The sequence below is a fragment of the Sorex araneus genome, chromosome 5 (genome assembly GCF_027595985.1).
Source record: "Sorex araneus isolate mSorAra2 chromosome 5, mSorAra2.pri, whole genome shotgun sequence".
Taxonomy (NCBI): Eukaryota; Metazoa; Chordata; class Mammalia; order Eulipotyphla; family Soricidae; genus Sorex; species Sorex araneus.
Genome location: NC_073306.1, coordinates 1,774,107 through 1,791,845, shown reverse-complemented (window position 1 = coordinate 1,791,845; position 17,739 = coordinate 1,774,107). Strand labels below are relative to the sequence as shown.

The 17,739-nt window shown below is 69.5% G+C and overlaps 2 protein-coding genes across 7 annotated transcripts in view; one reads left to right on the top strand and one right to left on the bottom strand.

The window, feature by feature from the left end:
• CHD5 (chromodomain helicase DNA binding protein 5) overlaps window positions 1-1,962 on the top strand; it is a 40,484-nt gene extending 38,522 nt beyond the window's left edge. For all 3 annotated transcript variants that reach the window (XM_055137550.1, XM_055137549.1, XM_055137551.1), the window contains exon 42: window positions 134-1,962. The gene's annotated coding sequence lies outside the window, so the exon portion shown is untranslated. The remainder of the gene's footprint in view (window positions 1-133) is intronic.
• A 571-nt stretch (window positions 1,963-2,533) lies between these two features.
• The window catches only part of KCNAB2 (potassium voltage-gated channel subfamily A regulatory beta subunit 2), a 35,256-nt gene continuing 20,050 nt past the window's right edge, over window positions 2,534-17,739 (bottom strand). For 3 of the 4 annotated variants that reach the window (XM_055140200.1, XM_055140201.1, XM_055140198.1), the window contains 13 exons: window positions 15,377-15,420; window positions 14,653-14,690; window positions 12,771-12,850; window positions 11,102-11,146; window positions 10,730-10,774; window positions 10,425-10,468; window positions 10,035-10,121; window positions 7,420-7,505; window positions 5,725-5,845; window positions 5,273-5,367; window positions 5,011-5,131; window positions 4,576-4,664; window positions 2,534-4,013 (listed from right to left, as the gene is read on the bottom strand). In XM_055140200.1, the coding sequence (XP_054996175.1) occupies window positions 3,924-4,013; window positions 4,576-4,664; window positions 5,011-5,131; window positions 5,273-5,367; window positions 5,725-5,845; window positions 7,420-7,505; window positions 10,035-10,121; window positions 10,425-10,468; window positions 10,730-10,774; window positions 11,102-11,146; window positions 12,771-12,850; window positions 14,653-14,690; window positions 15,377-15,420 (985 nt within the window). In that variant the 3' untranslated portion in view covers window positions 2,534-3,923. Of the gene's footprint in view, window positions 4,014-4,575; window positions 4,665-5,010; window positions 5,132-5,272; window positions 5,368-5,724; window positions 5,846-7,419; window positions 7,506-9,060; window positions 9,543-10,034; window positions 10,122-10,424; window positions 10,469-10,729; window positions 10,775-11,101; window positions 11,147-12,770; window positions 12,851-14,652; window positions 14,691-15,376; window positions 15,421-17,739 lie in introns of those variants that run through there. The other variant, XM_055140199.1, reaches the window with a different exon arrangement.

Sequence of the window (17,739 nt, the reverse complement as noted above, 5' to 3'; positions counted from 1 at the left end):
GGCACCACGGGGGCGCGTGGGCCCAGATGGGGGTCCAGCCTCCCGCGCGGCGAGCCTCTCTCCTCTCGCCCGTGGGGGCAGGGCTCCCAGCCCGGGACCTGACCCCCACCTCTCTGGTCACCTGCCCCTGCAGCCCCACCTGCCGGCCACCTGCCTTGATTCTGCGGGAGAGAGAAGCTGCTGCCCTGGGACGGGAAGGACAGTCCGTCGGGGGAAGGACGCGGTGCAGCCCCGCCGGGCCTGAGTGTGGACGCGCCACCACGTCCGACCCGGGCGCCGCCAGCCGGGCGACAGCAGCAGGTGTCCCCCTGGCCTTCTCCAGAGCAGCCCCAGACGGGGTCTGGGTTACCTGTCCGACCTTTGCACTCTATTGAACACTTGCACACGTTCCTCTCCATGGCCCTTCGTCACGCCCGAGGGCCCGGCCAGCAGCGCCTCCAGCCACGGCCCCCCGCCTTGCCCCCCCAGGTCCCGGCTCCTGTCAGCACGGGCTGGGGGGCCAGTCCCCGCGCGCGTCCTGACCCTGCAGGCCCTGGGCTCTGCCGAGCCCGTGGGGGACAGGCCTGGGCTGGGCTCTGGGGGGCTGGGGGTGGCATCTGCCCCAGGTCCTGTGGTGAGTGCTGAGGGGCAGACCCGGTCCCCGTGGCACAGAGTGTGACCCGATGTCCAGTGCATTCTGGGTCCCGGACCCCCCAGTTCCCCACCTGGAGTGGCCAGGCTCCGGCGGACCCCTGCCCCCCCCCCCGCCTCCCCTCCCCGGGAAGAATGGCCAGAGGCTCCTGGCCTGCGGGGACTCTCCAGCGCGCCCCTCCCGTGTCCCTGTGTCCTGCCTGGGGGTGGCCGGGCGGGAGTGTGTGGGGGCTTACTGGGGCGGTGCCCTGCGGTGTTGGACCCTGATCTCCTGGCCCGGCCCACGGCGAGTGTCCCCGCGTCTCATGGGCACTCTGGGCAGACGGTAGCCTTCCCGGAGCCCCTTAAGCCTCACCTGTAACTGCTCTCAGCGCCCCTGGTGGGCTGGACCCCCCCAAGGCACTTTCCATCTTCGTGTCCCCCAAACGGGCTCCAAGGCCTACCAGCTCTGGCATGGCCCCTGGATGGATGGAGTAGGGCCTCGATGCAGCTGCTGACCCCCCGTGGGGTCCAGTTAGTGCCACCGCCACCAGGAGTGTGAAGGCCACTGCGCCCGCGCCCACTCAGCACAGAGCACGGGGTGTGGTGGGCGGGCCCGGGCCCATGGCCACGCCCCCGGGCTGGGGTCCCTCCTGGTTGGTCCGTGGCGCCCCGTGCCCCGCCCCCTGCCGGGATCTCCCCGCCCCTCGGCCCTCGGCCCCGCCCCCGCAGCGGGCCGGGCGGGCGAGGCCGCGGGTGGGTGGGCGCGGGCGGGCGGGCGGGGGTCCGGACGGCTGGCGAGGGAAGGATCTTGGCGCGTTTTCTTCTTGGTTCTCCTTGGTTGTCGTCGCCCGCCGGGGCGGGGGGCGGCCGCCGGCTCGGGCGTTTTCCGGCTGGCTTTGCTTTCCGCGGCGGGTGGTCGCGGGCCCGCGGGCAGGCGGACCCCCGGTGCCGCCGCGTTTTCTTTCCAGCCACCTTATCATTTCAGCCAGTGTGGCCGGGGGTGCGAGACCCGCGCCCGCCCCGCTCGTGCTCCTGGGGCCGCGGGCCGCGGGGTGCCGCCCGCCCACCGTCATTGGCGTTGTTGTGTTTGGGGATTTTTTCTTAGTTTTCAGGTTTTTTTTTTAAACAAAGTATTTTTTTAGGTGCGATGACCCGGGAAGGGCGCTTTGGGGATATGTGTGTGTGCGTGTCCTGGCCCCGGCCCGGGCGCCCTCGAGCCCACCGGAGAGGAGGGGGTCCCCGGCCGGCGCTGCGGGAGGGGCGGGCGGCTGGGCCCGGCCACTGGCCCTGACTTTGTACTCTGCGTGTGCGTCTTGGTTTTCTGTGTTTTAATAAACCCTTGGGAGTCTGGAGGAGCGTGCGCCTGAGGCTCAGGGCCTGCCTGGGGTGCCCCCAGGGGTGCGGGGCGGGGTCGTCCCTCTGCCCACACCCCTGCCGCAGGTGTTGCTGGAAACCCGTGTCCACCCAGCAATGTGTGTGTGCATGAGTGCTGTGTGGCGCGATGCGTGTGTGTGCATGAGTGCTGTGTGGCGCGATGCGTGTGTGTGTGTGTGCATGAATGCTGTGTGGCGCGATGCGTGTGTGTGCATGAGTGCTGTGTGGCGCGATGCGTGTGTGTGTGTGCATGAGTGCTGTGTGGCGCGATGCGTGTGTGTGTGTGTGCATGAGTGCTGTGTGGCGCGATGCGTGTGTGTGTGTGCATGAGTGCTGTGTGGCGTGATGCGTGTGTGTGGCGTGGCATGTGAAGGGAGCACGCGTGTAGGCCTTCATTTCTGAATCACGTGCAGGACTTCCCGCCCCCACCCTCTTCCTGCCCCCTCCAGGGCCCCCTCCTCCCAGCCTACCTTGGGGCTCAGGCCCTGGAAGCCCCCCTACCCCCCAGCTCTTATACCCCACGAAAGAGGGGGGCAGGAAGCCGGGCCCCATGGGCCTTGGGTTTTATTTTCATTCCGTAAATACAGAGGCTGAGTCTGGTGGGGTCACTGGGTCTGGCCTCTGCCGGGGAGGGAGAAACGCCTATTTACACCGGGTGGGGGAAGGCGGCAGGGCCGGCGGCCGATCCGGACATCTTCCTTGGACAGCAGTAACTGGACGATGGGCTGGGGGCGGGGAAGGAAGACAGACCCCCCCCACCACACTCTGCAGTCTGGGCAACCCCCACCGAGGGCCCCTCATCTCCCTGCTCACAGTCTCCCTAGGGGGGGCTCTCGCACCCTATGCCCCCCCAGTGGTGCCCATGGTGGTCCTGGCCAGGCACTGGCCTGGGCCCCCAGCTTGGTCAAGGTCACGGCAAGGGCGCAGCCTCCCCACAGACAGGCCCCTGGCCCCCAGCCCGGTGCCACCTCCACCAGCGCGAGACTCGGGGGGGGGGGTCCAGGCTCCCCAGGGCAGGGCAGGGCAGGGGTGACCCCGCACTGGTGATGGTGCTGTCTGGGATGGGTGTGACGGGGTCAGGCTGTGGGGGCAGCACGGGTGGGGAGCAGCTGGCCCTCAGCCCGTCCCCACGGGGTGGGAAGGGGCCCTTTCTGGGGGGGGGCAAGCCTGGCTCCTGACCTCCCTGCTGGGACCCTTCCCCTCCCCTCCCCTCCAGCCCCTGCAGCAGGCCGAGGCTGCAGAGGGGCTGCCCACCCTTCTTTCCTGAGCCCAGTGTGGCCACGGCTGACCCTCCGGCCTGTTACAAGCTCTGGCTCCCACAGCTGAGCATGTCCCTGTGTGGTCTGGGAGGCGCTGCGGGGCCCCCTGGCCCTCACACGCTCTCGAACACCCAACGGGGTCTCCCTGGGGGGCTGCAAGCACGGCCTGGGGCCTTGTGGGGGTGCAGCTCTGGGCCGGGGGGGGCCTGGGCTGGAGCCTGCTCCTCCGGACCCCACCCGAGGTCCTGGCCTCCCTGTCGGGGCTCACGCCTGGTGTGTGAGGAGGGGTGTCACCGTTTCTGGGGGTCCCACGCTGCAGAGCCCGCCCCCCAGACCCCTCCCCTGCCAGCAAGGGTGGGTCGGACGGCTGGGAGGGCCGGGGCGGTGGAGAAGGGGCCTGAGGGCCCAGACTGCTCTCCTCCTCCGAGTGGGGGTCCACAGCCTGTGGACACCGGGGTGGGGGCTGCGCTGGAGGCGGGGCAGAGGCGCTGGCGGGGACGCGCGGGGCTCAGGGCCGCCCCCCACCTCGGCCCCGTGAAGCAGCGGCGGGGGCTGGCAGAGGGCAGTTTCCGGGCCCTCGGTGCTAGTTTGCTCTGGGTGCCAGCCACGTGCCTGACTTGGCCTCAAGACAGCTGGAAGCGGACAGACGGGGGGGGGCACAGCGTCCGGCGGGGCCGCTCACGACCGGTAGTCCTTTTTGCTGTAGGGCTTGTTGCCCAGGATGCTGTCAATCTCGTGGATGATGGAGGACGACAGTTTGGGGAGGACCTGGGCAGAGGCAAGCACCCGTCAGAGGCCGCGTGGCCGCGGAGCCTCCCGCCGGCCCCGGGCAGCAGCGGGCAGTGGTCAGCCCTGGACTCCAGCAGGCTGGTGCAGAGAGGAGGCTGCCCGGATTCACAAGGCCCTTCAAACTTCCAGGAGGTTCTAGAACCTTCTGGAAGTACGGCAGAGGCGTGGGATGCCAACTGCAGGGCCAGAATGCCTGATCGCCACAATGCCCAGCCTCTGGCCTCAGAGGACAGCAGGCGGCCCTCAGGTGACAGAAGCCAGGGGCCCGTGACCCTCCTGTCCCCAGTCCGCCGGTACCTGCCTTCCCCCAGGCCTCCCGAGAGCCCGAGTCAGGCCGGAACTCCCAGCGACCCGGGCCCGCACCCCACCCCAGCCCGTCTCCTGCTCTGCGACCCCCTCGCTGTTCCGACTTGCCCCCCCCCCCAAGCCTCCCGCTCAAGCCTTTGGGACAATGACAACCTTGCACCAGCGACCTGGAGAGCGGCTGGAGCCGAGGGCCTAGGCGGGGTGGCCAGCAGGGGGCGCTGCCCCGCGCACTCACCTGGATGGCCCCGATGTTCTCCATCAGCTGGTCCGCGCTGGAGGCGCCCAGGAGCACGGAGCTGACCCCTTCGTTCCGCAGGCACCAGGCTGGGGACACGGGCGGGTCAGGCCCTGCCGAGGCCGGGAGAGCCAGCCCCGGGTCCAGGGGAAGGGGCACTAGGAGGGCTACCGGCACGGCGCTGGGCACGGGGGGCTTTAGGGGAGACAAGGCCCCGGCGCTCAGAGGCCCCCTGGCCCGTGGACCCTGAAACCCAGGGGCGGTCACCTATGGCCAGCTGGGGCAGGGTGCAGCCCAGCCGCTCGCTCAGAGGCCCCCTGGCCCGTGGACCCTACACCCAGGGGCAGTCACCTATGGCCAGCTGGGGCAGGGTGCAGCCCAGCCGCTCGCTCAGAGGCCCCCTGGTCCGTGGACCCTACACCCAGGGGCGGTCACCTATGGCCAGCTGGGGCAGGGTGCAGCCCAGCCGCTCCGAGATGGCCTGCAGCTCCTTCAGCTTGGCCTGCTGGCGCCGGCCCTCCTCGCTCAGGATCTTGTCCTTCAGCCACTGGTAGCCCTGGAGAGGGGCGGGAGCGGGTGGTCTCTCACCGGGCCCTCTGCCCCGCGCAGCCCAGCGGACCCCAGGGGCCCTGGGGGTCCAGGCCCCCGCACCACCCCACAGACGGGCCCGGGGGCGCCCCATGCCCACAGCGGTCACCTTCAAGGAGGCTCTTGAGTAGGGCGGGATGCCACTGTCGTACTTCCCGGAGACGATGCCGCAGGCCAGAGGGGACCAGGTCATGGCGCCGACGCCTGGGGTGGACAGCCAGAGAGAGGTCAGGGGGGCGATGGGACAGAGGGAGCAGTGGGCAGAGGGGCGTGGCAAACGAGAGTGGGCAGAGAGCAGGGTGGGAAGAGAAGGAAAAGTGGGCGCGGCAGGAGGGGGCTGGGTGGGGGAGGGGCGAGGCAGAGACCAGTGGGCGTGGCCACCGGGAAGGGGCATGTCCGACAAAGGGCGGGATGTGAACAGGAGGGCGTGGCCAACGAGGGGCAGGGCAAGGGGCGTGGCCAACAGGAAGGGGCGGGGCCTGAGCCAGGCGGCTCGGGGGGCGTGGCCGAGGCGAGCAGGCGGGAGCAGCGCGGGGCGGGGTGGGGGGGCGCCCTGCCCACCGATCTTGTGGAAGAGCTCAGGCAGCTGCACCTCCACCTTCTCCCGCTGGAACATGTGGTACTCGGCCTGCTCGCAGATGGGCGGGATCAGGTTGAACTGCCGGGCCACGGAGTAGGCCTCCTGCGGGCGCAGAGGGGAGCGGTCGGCACTGGGGGGCGTGCAGGGGTGCCGGGGGCAGCCAGGCACCCCGGGGAAAGGCTGGTCTGCCTGCCCACTGCTCCCCGCCCACGCTCTTCCTGGGACCCTTCAGGCACGCGGTCTGGGTCCTGGGCCCCACGGGGTTTGGTGGGCACAACCAGCACGGAGACTCGGCTCCTGGGGGCTCCTGGGCGCGGGCATCGCGGCAGGGCCGTGGCAGCCCCCCCACGCCCCCCGGAACCCTGCTGCCACCTAGCGTCTCTTGCTCGTGACTCAGGATGCAATGTCCATATCCGCATAACACGGTTAGCCGGCAGAGACATCCGTTAGCTCAGCGCTGACCCGAGGCAGCTTTGGGAAGAAGCCAGGGCGGGCACTGGCGTCTCCTGGGTTACTCCTGGCTCTGCCGGGGCCACTCCTAGAGGTGCTTGGGACCACGTGATGCAGAGGATGGGTCTGGGGTCCGCTGCCTTCCTCCCTGGACTCTCTGACTCTGGCCAGTACCGTGGCCATTGGAAATTTTTTCCCTTTTTGGGTCACACCCGGCGATGCTCAGGGTTTACTCCTGGCTCTGCACTCAGGAATTACTCCTGGCAGTGCTCGGGGACCACAGGGGATGCCAGGGATCCAACCCGGTTGGCCGTGCGCAAGGCAAACGCCCTCCCCACTGTATTATCGCTCCGGCCCCAGTGGAAAATGTGTGTAAGGCCTCCGGGAAGCAGGCAGAGGCCACTCAGCCGACCCGCTCTCGGGGAGGGCTGTGGCTTCTGGGAGCAGGGCGGAGGGAGGCAGGGACTGGGCCGGGTGGGGGTCTGAGAGGGGGCTGGGGGAGCCGCGGTCACCCTGCCCAGAGCGTCAGGAACCCTCTGCCTCTGACAGCATCTGCGTGGCAAGTGACAGGGCAGGAGAGCCCGTGTGGACGGGGCAGGGGGGAGGGGGCACGGGAGCCGAGTGTCAGAACTGGCCGGGGCGCCCCGTGACCCCGGCAGGTCTCTCAGAGGCCTCTTCTGTACAGAGGTGACGGGCGTGCTGCCCTGGAGGGTCTGTGGGGGCTCCTGGGATCCCCTGAACTTGGTGCCAACGTGGTGACCACTGCTGAGTCCGGCTGCACTCTGGACTCTCCCCCGCCCCGTCAGGGTCCCACAAGGCCAGGAGGGCCAGGCTGGAGACGCCGTCGTCTCAGCAGATGCTCCCACCCCCTGTGTCCCCCTTAGTCCAGTCCCAGTGTGAGTCTCTGGGGCCCTGACCTTCACCAGAGTGGACAAGAGGGCCCTGAGTGCGCACACAAACACATGCTCTCAGACATGCTCCACTGTGTACACGTATGTACCAGACGCTCAACATACCACATACATGTGCACACAAGCACATGCACACAAATACCAGCACACATGCATGCACACACATGAACGCACAATGCCTGTACACTTGTATGCACAGGTGCATGCATGCGATGCCTGAACACATATGCACAATGCTTACACACGAGTAGACACGAACACACACATGCACAGAGGTACGAAGTACCACATGTGCACACACACTGTGGCCCCTACCATGATCTCCATGGAACTCCAGCGTGACGTGCCCCAGTACATGGCCATCCCCTGGTTGATGACGTGGGTCATGGCTCGTACCGTCTCTGTCATGAGAAAAGGTGACAGTGCAGGTGGGGGGCGGGCGGGGGCAGGCGTGCAGCCTGGGACCCTGTGCAGACGCAAGCGAGGCCGGGGGGGCGGGTGCTGCGGAGACGGCTTGCAAGCAGTGTGCGCCCGGGCGGAGCCGGGGTGCGGGCACTTGGGGACGACAGGAAACGAGTCCCGTGACCCGGAAGGGGCTTCCACAGCAGTGCTCCCCAGCGGGTGTCTGAGCTGGGGTGGGGGCCGCTGGTTCCGGGGTGGGCGGTGGGGAGGAGGGCGAGGACGGGGGTGCCGTGCCAACAGGCTGCCGGCGGGCGGCCCAGGCACTTCCCCGGGAGCCGGGGGGCACGGTGGCATGTGGGAGGGCAAGGGTGAGGCCCTGGGGCCCCCGGGAGCAGCAGCGTCCTGTCCCTCCTGGGCTACACCCGCTCGGGCCAGCCAGGTTCAGGGGGGCCTGGGGCAGGACCGTCCATCTGTCCATCTGCACGTGAACCCTGACTTGGCCCCAGCAGATCTCTAGTCAGCCCCCGACCCCCGCAGCCTCCAGCCATGCCCAGGGGTCACCCCGGCGGGTTTGGTGACCATACGGATGCCGGGGGTTGAACCCGGGTCGCCTGTGTGCAGGACTGCGCCGTCCCCGCGGTGCTGCCTCTGGCCCATGTGGTTAGGAATCAATCTGGCCTGGGCTCGGGGCCCGCCAACACCTCAGCTTTCCGGGGGGAAAGGCCCCGTCCAGTGCTTGCCAGTCCAGCTGCCGAGGCCGCAGGGGCAGCTGGCAGTGCCTGAGACAGAGCGTGGCCTTCCCGGGCGTGCTGGCCCCGCGGGCGCCGGGCACGGGGCAGGTGGGAGGAGGAAGGGGAAGCCAGGCTGGCCCTGGAAGCGGGCACCTCCGGGCAGAAGCGGCGCTTCTCTCACACCACGGCCCCCAGCCCTCCAGGGCGCCCTCAGAGGGCCAACCCCGCATGGCCCCCGGGGAAGGGGGCCGGGGCCCGCTCAGCCCACCCCAGGGCGTGCGGCATGGAGGCTGCCAGGCAGGGCCTGTCCCCTGCCGTCCGGCCCCCCCGCAGACACGGACGGGAAGGAGAGAGCCCGCCGCCCGCTGAGGCCGTCTGGCCCCCGCCCAGACTCTCGGGGCCTGTGACATGCGGCATCTTTGGCTCAGGCCGCATGCCGGGAGACAGCCGGGCACGGCACGCCCCTCCCAGGCAGAGGGGACAGTGGTCCGGGCTGCCCGCAGGGGCCTGGGTCCTGAGGGTCTGTAGCAGCGGCTGGCAGGGTGCCAGGCCTGTGGACCCCCGCTCAGGCCTGCTGCCGGGGGATCACGACACAGGGACGGTCGGGGTGACTGCCCTTCGCCCGGTAATCAACGCGGCTAAGGTGGGTCCCTCCTGTCGCGTCACCAGCGAGACAAACAGGGCCCAGGGGGGTCCAGTGGCAGTGCCAGCTGGCGGAGCAGGCCCGTCCCCGGGGGACCAAGGCCTGCCCCTGGCATGGTGCCCAGCGGTCAAGCCTGGCCTGAGGCCGCCCTGCCCAGTCCTTGGCTCAGGCGGGCAGCAACATTTTCTCATGAAATCATCTGGCCGCATGGCACGGGCTGAGGGCACCCGGGCCAGACAGGCCAGAGGGGCCAGTGGAGGATGCGCCAGGACGCGCGTCGGGGGTCCCTGAGCTGACTGCCCCATGGGAACGGGGGCTCCCCTTGCTCCTCCCAGACCATCCAGGGTCAGGGCTCCAGGTGCTGACCACGGCACCCCCGAGGCCAGGGGAGCTGAGGGCCGCAGCGGTGCCAGGCGGGCGGGCGGGCGACATGCAGGGTGGAGGGACAGCGGCGTGGGGGCCCACCGCGGGCTCGTCCCTCGCTAGCAAGATGTCCTGTGGGGCACTTATGTTTGCTCTCTGCATTTTATGGAGAAGTCTGCCACCGACAGCGTAAATAACAACGCTCTCATAAAATGCAGCGGGCCCGGGGTCGGCAGTCGGCGGGGCCTGTGTACCTTCTATGACGAATGTCCTGGACTTGGAGGAACTAAATGGGTCCCCTGGTGATAAAAGAAAGATTTAAAGAGACCAGAGTTGAGGCTGCGGGCGCCGGGTGGCGGCTGGGACCAGGTGCTCGCGGCTACACGCACGCACAGCACGGGGCAGCGTGGCCGCAGAAACGACCCCGGGCCCCGAAGCAGCAAAGCGCAGATGAGAAAACGGCTGGAGCGGGAAGTGGGGGCCGAGGGACCCGCTGCGGGAGCGGGAAGGGCGGGCAAAGGGAGCAACTGCCTCAGGCGCGTCAGTGCTCCTGCCCTAGGGAGAGGCCGGCCAGCCTGGGCCGGACCCCCGCGGGCTGTGGCAGGGCAGAGGGCGGCGGCTGCCCGTCACGTGCCACGCCCTGTGGCTCGGAGGAAGGGCAACGGCAGGGCCTGCGGGGTGGGGTGCCCGCCCTGCCCGCCGCCCAGCCTGGCCGCCTCGGGCCCGGAACCTTCCATCCTCCGAGGAGCGTCGACGCCGCAGCCAGTGGCGCCCCCCCCCCGGGCACATACCTTCCATGGGCGTATTGGGGTCCGGGCGGTTGGCGAAGACCACGTCCACGTACTCCAGCTGCAGCCGCTCCAGAGACGCCCTCAGGCCTGGGGGGCGAGAGCAGGGCTGGGTGGGCTCGGCCGGGCGTCCCAAGCCAGCCAAGGGGGCACCTCCCGGGGGCGGGGGGCACAGGTGTCGCAGGGCCAGAGGCGGCTCGGGCGCCCATGGGTGGGGCCGTCCCAGCACCCAGCCTGGCAGGGCACGAGCACTCCCGTCACCCGCCCCGGCGTAGGGCCCTGGCTGGAGGCAGAGGGATGGGTGGGGGGCGGGGGCCAGGCGGGAGGCGGGGCCAGGCGGGGGGCGGGGCCGCTCTGGCCTCGCGCGTGTCCGCGGAGGACGCCCCGTCTCACCTTCTATGACGTGCTTCCTGGAGAGGCCCCTCTCGGTCTCCGCTCTGAAAGACAGGGCGTGGCGCTGGGGGACACCCCGGGATACAGCCAGAGGCACCAGGCGTGGACGCGGCCTTAGGGACACGCTGCCCCGGGCAGGGGTGCGGCCAGCTGGACTCCCCAGGGGCTGTGCGCCACGGGACCCCGCCTCCGCAGGGGCTCTGCCACCCCCGCCTCTCCCCGCCCCCCCTGCACACTCAGACCCCCCAGGCCCCCTAACCGGGCCCCTTGTGCTCCCACACCCCTGCAGGGAGGGGCACACCTACTTTCCTCCCCAGAAGATCTTGGTGGTGATGACCAGGCTGGACCGCCTGTGGCAGGAGAGAAGGGGGTCACTGGGCGCTCCCCGCCTCGGGTCTCACAAGGGTCCGGGCCCTTCTCAGTACGAAGCGGGCGGGAAAGGGGGCGAGTCTCCACCCCCCGAGGGGCAGGAGCGGCCTGTCACGGTGCCGGGGGGACAGAGGGGCCCTCGGGGGCAGGGCAGTGCCGAGAAGGGACGGAACTATCCCCCCGGGTTCTGAGAACTTGGGGGGCCCTGGGGAGCCCAGGGGAGGGACGAGGAGGGTCGGCCCAGGCTCTCGGCCCCTGGGACAAGGGGAGGGGTCAGCGCGGGGCCCGGGGCTGGGGCCAGCGGTCACCTCCAGCCCTTCTTCTTGATGATGTTGCCGAGCACCACTTCAGCCCTGCAAGGAGAGACGAGAGTCTGGAGCGGGGAGAAGCAGAGGGGCTGCGTCGAGGTGCCCGGAGCGGGAGCCGGTCACGGCAGGCCCCGCCCTGGCACTGCTGTGGGGCGGCACCTCCGGACGGGGCCGGGAGAGAAGGGGCGTCACCGGCCCAAGCGCCCGTTTCCTGATAACCCGTGTCCCAGGTTCATGTACACCTGGTACATGCAGCACGGATACACACGCATCAGGGGCTCACACACGCGTACAATGCACACGCTTGTTCGTGTGCGGGGCCAGGCATCTGTCCGTGTGTCGGGGTGCACACGTGCTCACATCACAGCACACGCACACCTGCAGAGCATGTGTCCACGTGTCAGCACACACATACACACAGCAGGGCGTGTGCAGACGGGGAGCAGCCCCCCCCCGCCACGCCCCGTGTCCCGGGGCTCTGCACGCCTGATCGTGTGAAAACGTCCCTGGCAGTGAAACACGTCTGAGCCAGAACAGACGGGGCAGTGGCCGCCCAGCGGGCGCTTTGACCGGACAAGCTGCCCGCCTCCGGCCGCTCCGGGTCTGACTGCAGACTCTGGCCTCGGCCCTCACCCCTGCTCCCGCTTTGGGGGGACACGGGAGCAGGGCCTGGCGGGGGGAAGGGCTGACGGCCAGCAGCAAGCGGAGACGCGCCCAGGTTGGCAGACGCCCAGCAGGGGGCCGGCCTCGGGGCTCCCCAGGGACGGCGTGGGTCCGCGTGGCTACGGTGCCCAGCAGTGACCGCCCGGAGGAGGCTGCCAGGACCTGTCTGCTGGCCCCGGCCGGTCAGCCCGAGCTTCCCGGTGCCCAGCGCAGGCGAAGGCAGTGACCCCGGGGTGGGCCAAGCCCAGGGCGCCTGGAGCTGGAGCTGGTGGCCCCGGGCTGGCGCCGTCACACGCTTGTGGGCAGGAAAACCAAGGCCGGGGGCCGGGGCCGGAGCAAGCGGGCCGGGCTGGCCTCACACGGCGGAATCCGAGCTGGGTCCCCAGCAGCCTGGAAGGGCCCCTGAGCACAGAGCCAGGGGTCAGTTCTGAGCACTGCTGGGAGTGGCCCCCAAACCAAAAGCAAAACCGAGGTGGGCACACGGAGACGGGGGTACCGGGACGGGCCCTGAGGGCTGGCGCCTGACCATCACCTTCGCCCACCTGTCTGGGCGCCCGTCACCGGGTGGGGGCAGCGTGGGGAGGGCCCTGGGAGGCGGCTGCTGGGGGACCCCACGGAGACCCCAGGACTGTAGCTCCCGGGACTCAGGGCACAGCCGGGCGGGCCCGCAGGAGGACGCAGAGACCACCCAGGATTCCAAAGCCGGAGCTGATACTGAGAAGCCGAGGGGCCGAGCCCCTGCTCCTAGCCTGCGGCCTTGGCTTCCCGCCACCGAGGCAGGGTCACAGCCACGCCGCGCCCCGCAGCCCCCACGGGCTCCCAGACCCACCGGCCCCTCCTGATTCTCGCCCTGCCCCCGAGGTGCTCGGGAGGCCGAGACTGGGCAGGACTCGGCGCGTGGCAGTGCCCAGGCCTTGCGACCGGCTGGCACACACTCCGCCCGCGGGGCCGGCTCCTGGGGGGCCCCGAGGGGGCGGGGCCCCAGCGCGGGGAGCTGGACACCTACTTGCCCGCCGCGTACACCTCCGCCGTGTCGAAGAGGTTGATGCCATTGTCGTAGGCCAAGGTCATCAGCTGCTCCGCCATCTGGAAGCAGGGAGGGGGTCTCGGCAGCTGCGCCCCCGCCCAGGGTGAGGGAGAAGCAGCTGCCCACCCACCCCGGGGCGAGGGCGCCCCCCAGGCCCACCCGCACCCGGGGCCGGGAACACACCCGGAACCGCGGCAGGCGGGAAGGTGAGCCCAGGAACCCCCAGCACCCGGCCCTGGAAGGGGCCACCTGCGTCCACCCCAGGTCCTGGGCTCAAGGGGCAGGCGGGGGCACCACGGAGGGAGCCCGGAACCCTGCGGCCAGGAGCCCCCGACCGAGGCCAGGGCGCCTGCTGCAGCTCAGGGGCCGGCCAGCTCACGGCTCGGGTTCAAGCCCGGGGCCCCGAGGGGACGCCTGCACTCAGCTCTGAGCCAATGCCCGGGCCCCAGGCTGACCTGGGGCCCCCGGCTGGGCTCCATCGGGGGCTCGGCCCCAGGCCCCCTGCTGTCCGCGACCCCAGCCTCGGGGCAGCGCAGGGTTCTCTGGGTCAGACTCCACTGCGCCTCCCCCCGCCCCTGCGAGCTCAAAATCCCGGGGGCACACGGGCCGGTGGGGGGCTCAGGGGAAGCGCCTGCCCGCTCCGCACACAGCCGGGCTGGGGCGAGCCCCCGAGCACCGCGGGGTGTGGAGGGAGGGCCGGCCCTGTGGGATTCAGAAGCCGCCTAATGCACGAGGCAGGGCCGGGCGAGAGAATCGGGCTATGGGAGCAGCGCCTGGGCGGGGGAGGGGGCACCGGGGAGGGGGCTGAGTGCTCGAGAGCCGGGGCTGTGGCTGAGAGGGCTGGAGCACTGGCAGCATGCGGGGCTCTGAGTCAGCCCCAGGCCTGAGCACTGAGCCGCCTCCCAGCCGGGCGAGCCCCCCGCTCCGGGGCCTCACAGCAAATGCCCGTCTAGGCTGGAGCCCCAATAACATGGTTTAAAGGGCGTCTGGGAACTAGGAAACGGCCTGGAGGCTTGTGCCACGTGGGGGGCCGGGACCCCTCGCTGCAGGGTGACCGCGGAGGACCCACACTGCAGGGTGCTGACCCCCAATGGAAAACAGGCCCCAGGGGCAATTCTTACATTGCTCGTGTTTAAGGGAACACCAGAGAGAGGAAACAGCCACTCGGGCCACACTGGCCTGGGGGGCGACACGCGGCCCGACATGTGGCCTGACACGTGGCCCGACACGTGGCCCCTACTCGGCTGACCTGCTGTCTTGAGGCCCCCCCCAATCCTGCCCCTTCTTAGGTTCCGACATTGCCCCCTGCACCGGGACCCTCCGGAATGGGGGTCCCGAGCGGCCATCCTGGCCCCGCCAGCGCCGTGTCCCGTGTCCCGGAGGTGCCGGCAGAGCCGGGCCCGGCCGGCCGTGTCTGCCAGTGAGCTCCGGCTCGAGCGACCCAGGCGACCGAGGGCTCTTCTGAGTGCCCCAGGTGAAATGACGCTGCGGGCCTGAGTGCCCCGAGGCCCCGCGGGCAGGGCGCGGCTCTGCCCCAGCGCCCCCAAAGGAAACAACAGTGACAGGCGGCAGAGCTCCCCGGGGTGGGGGGGCGTCTCAGCCGTCCTGATGGACGCGCTCATGAATTTTTCACGGCAGCCTCTCCCGCAAGGGGGGGGCGGGCAGGGGTGTGTGTGGGGGGCTGCCGCCACCCTGGGCGGGGGGGAGGAGCCTCGGGAGGGGCAGGAGCTGGGCTCTGTGCTCTGCGCGGGTGCCTCCCCTTCCGGCCCACGTGGAGGGGTGAGGGGTGGGGGTGTGGCCGGGCTCCGGCCCCCGGCCCCGCGGCCAGCACCCCTTCCCGATGGAGAAGCCGGCGCCTTACCTCGTCGGTGATCTGGCCTCCAAAGGTGACCCATGTTCCTGCAGGGGGACACGGGCCGTCAGGGCCACCCCCGGGCTGCCCGCCTGCCCACAGCCCGTCCCAGTGCGCGTGTGTGACAAGGGCCCAGTGTGAGCGTGCGAGCGAGTGACTGGTGTGTACGTGTGTGTGTACATCAGTGTGTGTCTGTGTGTGTGTGTCTGTGTGTATGTGTGCGCCAGTGTCCGTGCGTACAGACGTGTGTGTGACTGTGTGTTAGTACACTGTGCACGACTGGTGACTGTGTGATGCTTGGCGGTATCTGCAGTTGTCCCGGGGCCACGGGGCAGGGCTCAGGCTCCCTCCCGGGGGACTTGGGGACTATCTTCGTGCTGGAGACTGACCCCGCCTGCTGCGTGTGCAGCCCCGTGTGTGGTCACGGCTAGTGGTGTGTGTCTGTGTGCAGTGTGCGGTCTCTGTGCTGTGTACGTGTGGGCGCTGTGTGCTGTGCATGTGCGGGTGCTGTGTGTGGAGGTATGTATGTGGTGTGTGCGGTAGGTGCATGTGTGTGCCGTGCTTGCATGTGTGTAGCGTGTGCAAGTATGTGGCGTGTGCTGTGACTCCCCTTCTCCCCGTGGCCCCTCCGCCCGAGCCTGCAGCCCTGCCCCCGCCGGCCACCCAGGCCTGTGGTCACTGAGCTGCCCCGAGCAGGGGAGACCCCGCCCGCGACCCCGCCCCCCGCACTCACCGAGCCCCAGGCAGGAGACCCGCAGGCCCGACTTCCCCAGGTTCCTGGAAAACAGACGAGTGAGCCCGGGGCAGCCCCCCAGCAGCCCCCCAGGGATACTCGGGCCAGAGGGCAGTGCTCAGTGCTCAGTCCGCCTGCCTCCCCGCCTCTGTGCCCGCCCACCCTGTCCCTCCGTCCGGACGGGGTGGGGGAGACGCTGTCCCCGCTGGCCGCCCAGCAGAGCTGGGTGAGAGGGTCCCAGGGCCCGCCCCCGGCAGGGCTCTATCAGTCTCCCCTCGGACGAGCAGAGACGGGCAGGCGGGTCCCCTGGCAGGCCCCGCTCCCCTCCCGCCTCCCGCTGCCCTGTCCCCGCACCCGGCTGTCTCCAGCGGAGGCTGGCACAGGACGGCTCTTGAACCCGTGCCCAGTCTGGGGTCACTGGGCTGGCCCCGCACCTGGCAGCCCCCACTGTCTCTGCACACGCACGCACAGCCCGCAGGGGCTGGGCTTCCACCCCGGCACTGCATGCTCCCTGAGCACTGCCAGGTGAGCCGAAGAGTAAAAGAAAGCTACCGTGTGAAAGGGGCAGAGCCCTCCCCAGCCTGCACGTGTGTCCCTGCCCTGGCGGCCATCGCACCTGCTGTCCTCAGCTCCCTGGGCCCCTGTCCAGGGTGCAGCTTCGGGACACAAGTCAGGGGCTACACTTCCGGCCGGCGGCTCATTTATTTATTTATTTATTTATCTTTTTTTTGGTCACACCCGGCGATGCTCAGGGTCACTCCTTGCTCTGCCCTCAGGAATCACCCCTGGCGGTGCTCGGGGACCCTATGGGATGCTGGGGATCGAACCCGGGTCGCCCGCGTGCAAGGCAAACGCCCTCCCCGCTGTGCTGCGGCTCCGGCCCCTGCCCCACCCTCACGGCCAGAAGGTTCTGTGGTGGCAGATTCAAATGTTCTTTCTGGTCACGATGAATTTATCTATTTGCTTTTCTGGGCCGCCAGACAGTGCTCAGGGGTCACTCCTGGCCCTGCACTCCGAGATCTCCCCTGGAGGTGCCGGGGCCAGACGGTGCCTCGTAACCTCCCCTGTCCCGCCGCTCCGGGCCCTCGAATGTTCTATGCCTCCCCAGACTGAAGCCAAAGGGCAGAGGCTCCGCGCGGGGAGGGAGCCGAGCGCCCTGCACAACCCCCCAGCGCCACACCGGGTGGGAACCAGGCGGGTCTCCAGCTTGGGACAGAACTGGGAAGCCCTGGGGGGCGCACACCAGCTGAGGCCACTCGCGCTGCCTCAGACGCTGCCTCAGACGAGACATGACGGGGCAGGCTGACGGGGACAGGCTCTCTGCGGGGAGGGAGCTGAGGGGGGCAGAATCTCTGAGGGAGACAGGCTCTCTGAGGGGGACAGGGACAGACTCTGAGGGGGACAGGCTCTCTGAGGGGGACAGGCTCTCTGAGGGGGGACAGGCTCTCTGAGGGGGGACAGGCTCTCTGAGGGGACAGGCTCTCTGAGGGGGCATAGGGACAGACTCTCTGAGGGGGACAGGCTCTCTGAGGAGGACAGACTCTGAGGGAGACAGACTCTCTGAGGGGGACAGGCTCTCTGAGGGGGCACAGGGACAGACTCTCTGAGGGGGAACAGGCTCTCTGAGGGGGAACAGGCTCTCTGAGGGGGGACAGGCTCTCTGAGGGGGACAGGCTCTCCATCCTGACAGGCTTCACAGAGTCGTTGCTCATCAGGGTGACGGGTCCCTCCGGCGCTGTCCCCGGGAACTCTCAGGCCCTGTTTTCTCCCCGAATAGAGCCAGTCAGGGCTGGTCAAGCCCGGCTCAGGAAAGTGGCTAAGGAGATGTGCGGCCGGGTCGGTGGCACAGGGGCCCAGGCAGCAGCCCAGCCCTGGGAGTCACAGACCCCTGAGAGATTGGGAACTCAGACGCCTAACGGGCTGGAGCGCACGTGTGCACGCAGGAGCCCAGGCTTAATGCCTGTGGCACACGGCCCTGAGCACTGAGCCAGGAGTAACCCCCCGAGCACTGCTATAGAGTCCCGCAGACCACAACAGTGAGCGTCGGAGAACCCGGGATGAGAGCGGGTGCCTGTCTCGCTGTTGGGCGAAGCCCGTCCCGTCACTGGGCCCGACACGGCGCCCTGGGGGTCTCCTGCGCGCCCCCGAGCACGCGCCAGCAGGGCTGAGTGTGCAAACCGGGGCGAGCACTGTCCCGCCCCCGGGGCTCTGGGGGTCGCACCGCTGACAAAGCTGCAGGGACGAAGGGTCAGGCTGCAGATGGGCCACTCGGACAGCACGGCACACACAGGCGTGTACACATAGCAGCACACGCACAAGCATGCACACGCATGTACACATGTGCACACAAACACACACGTACA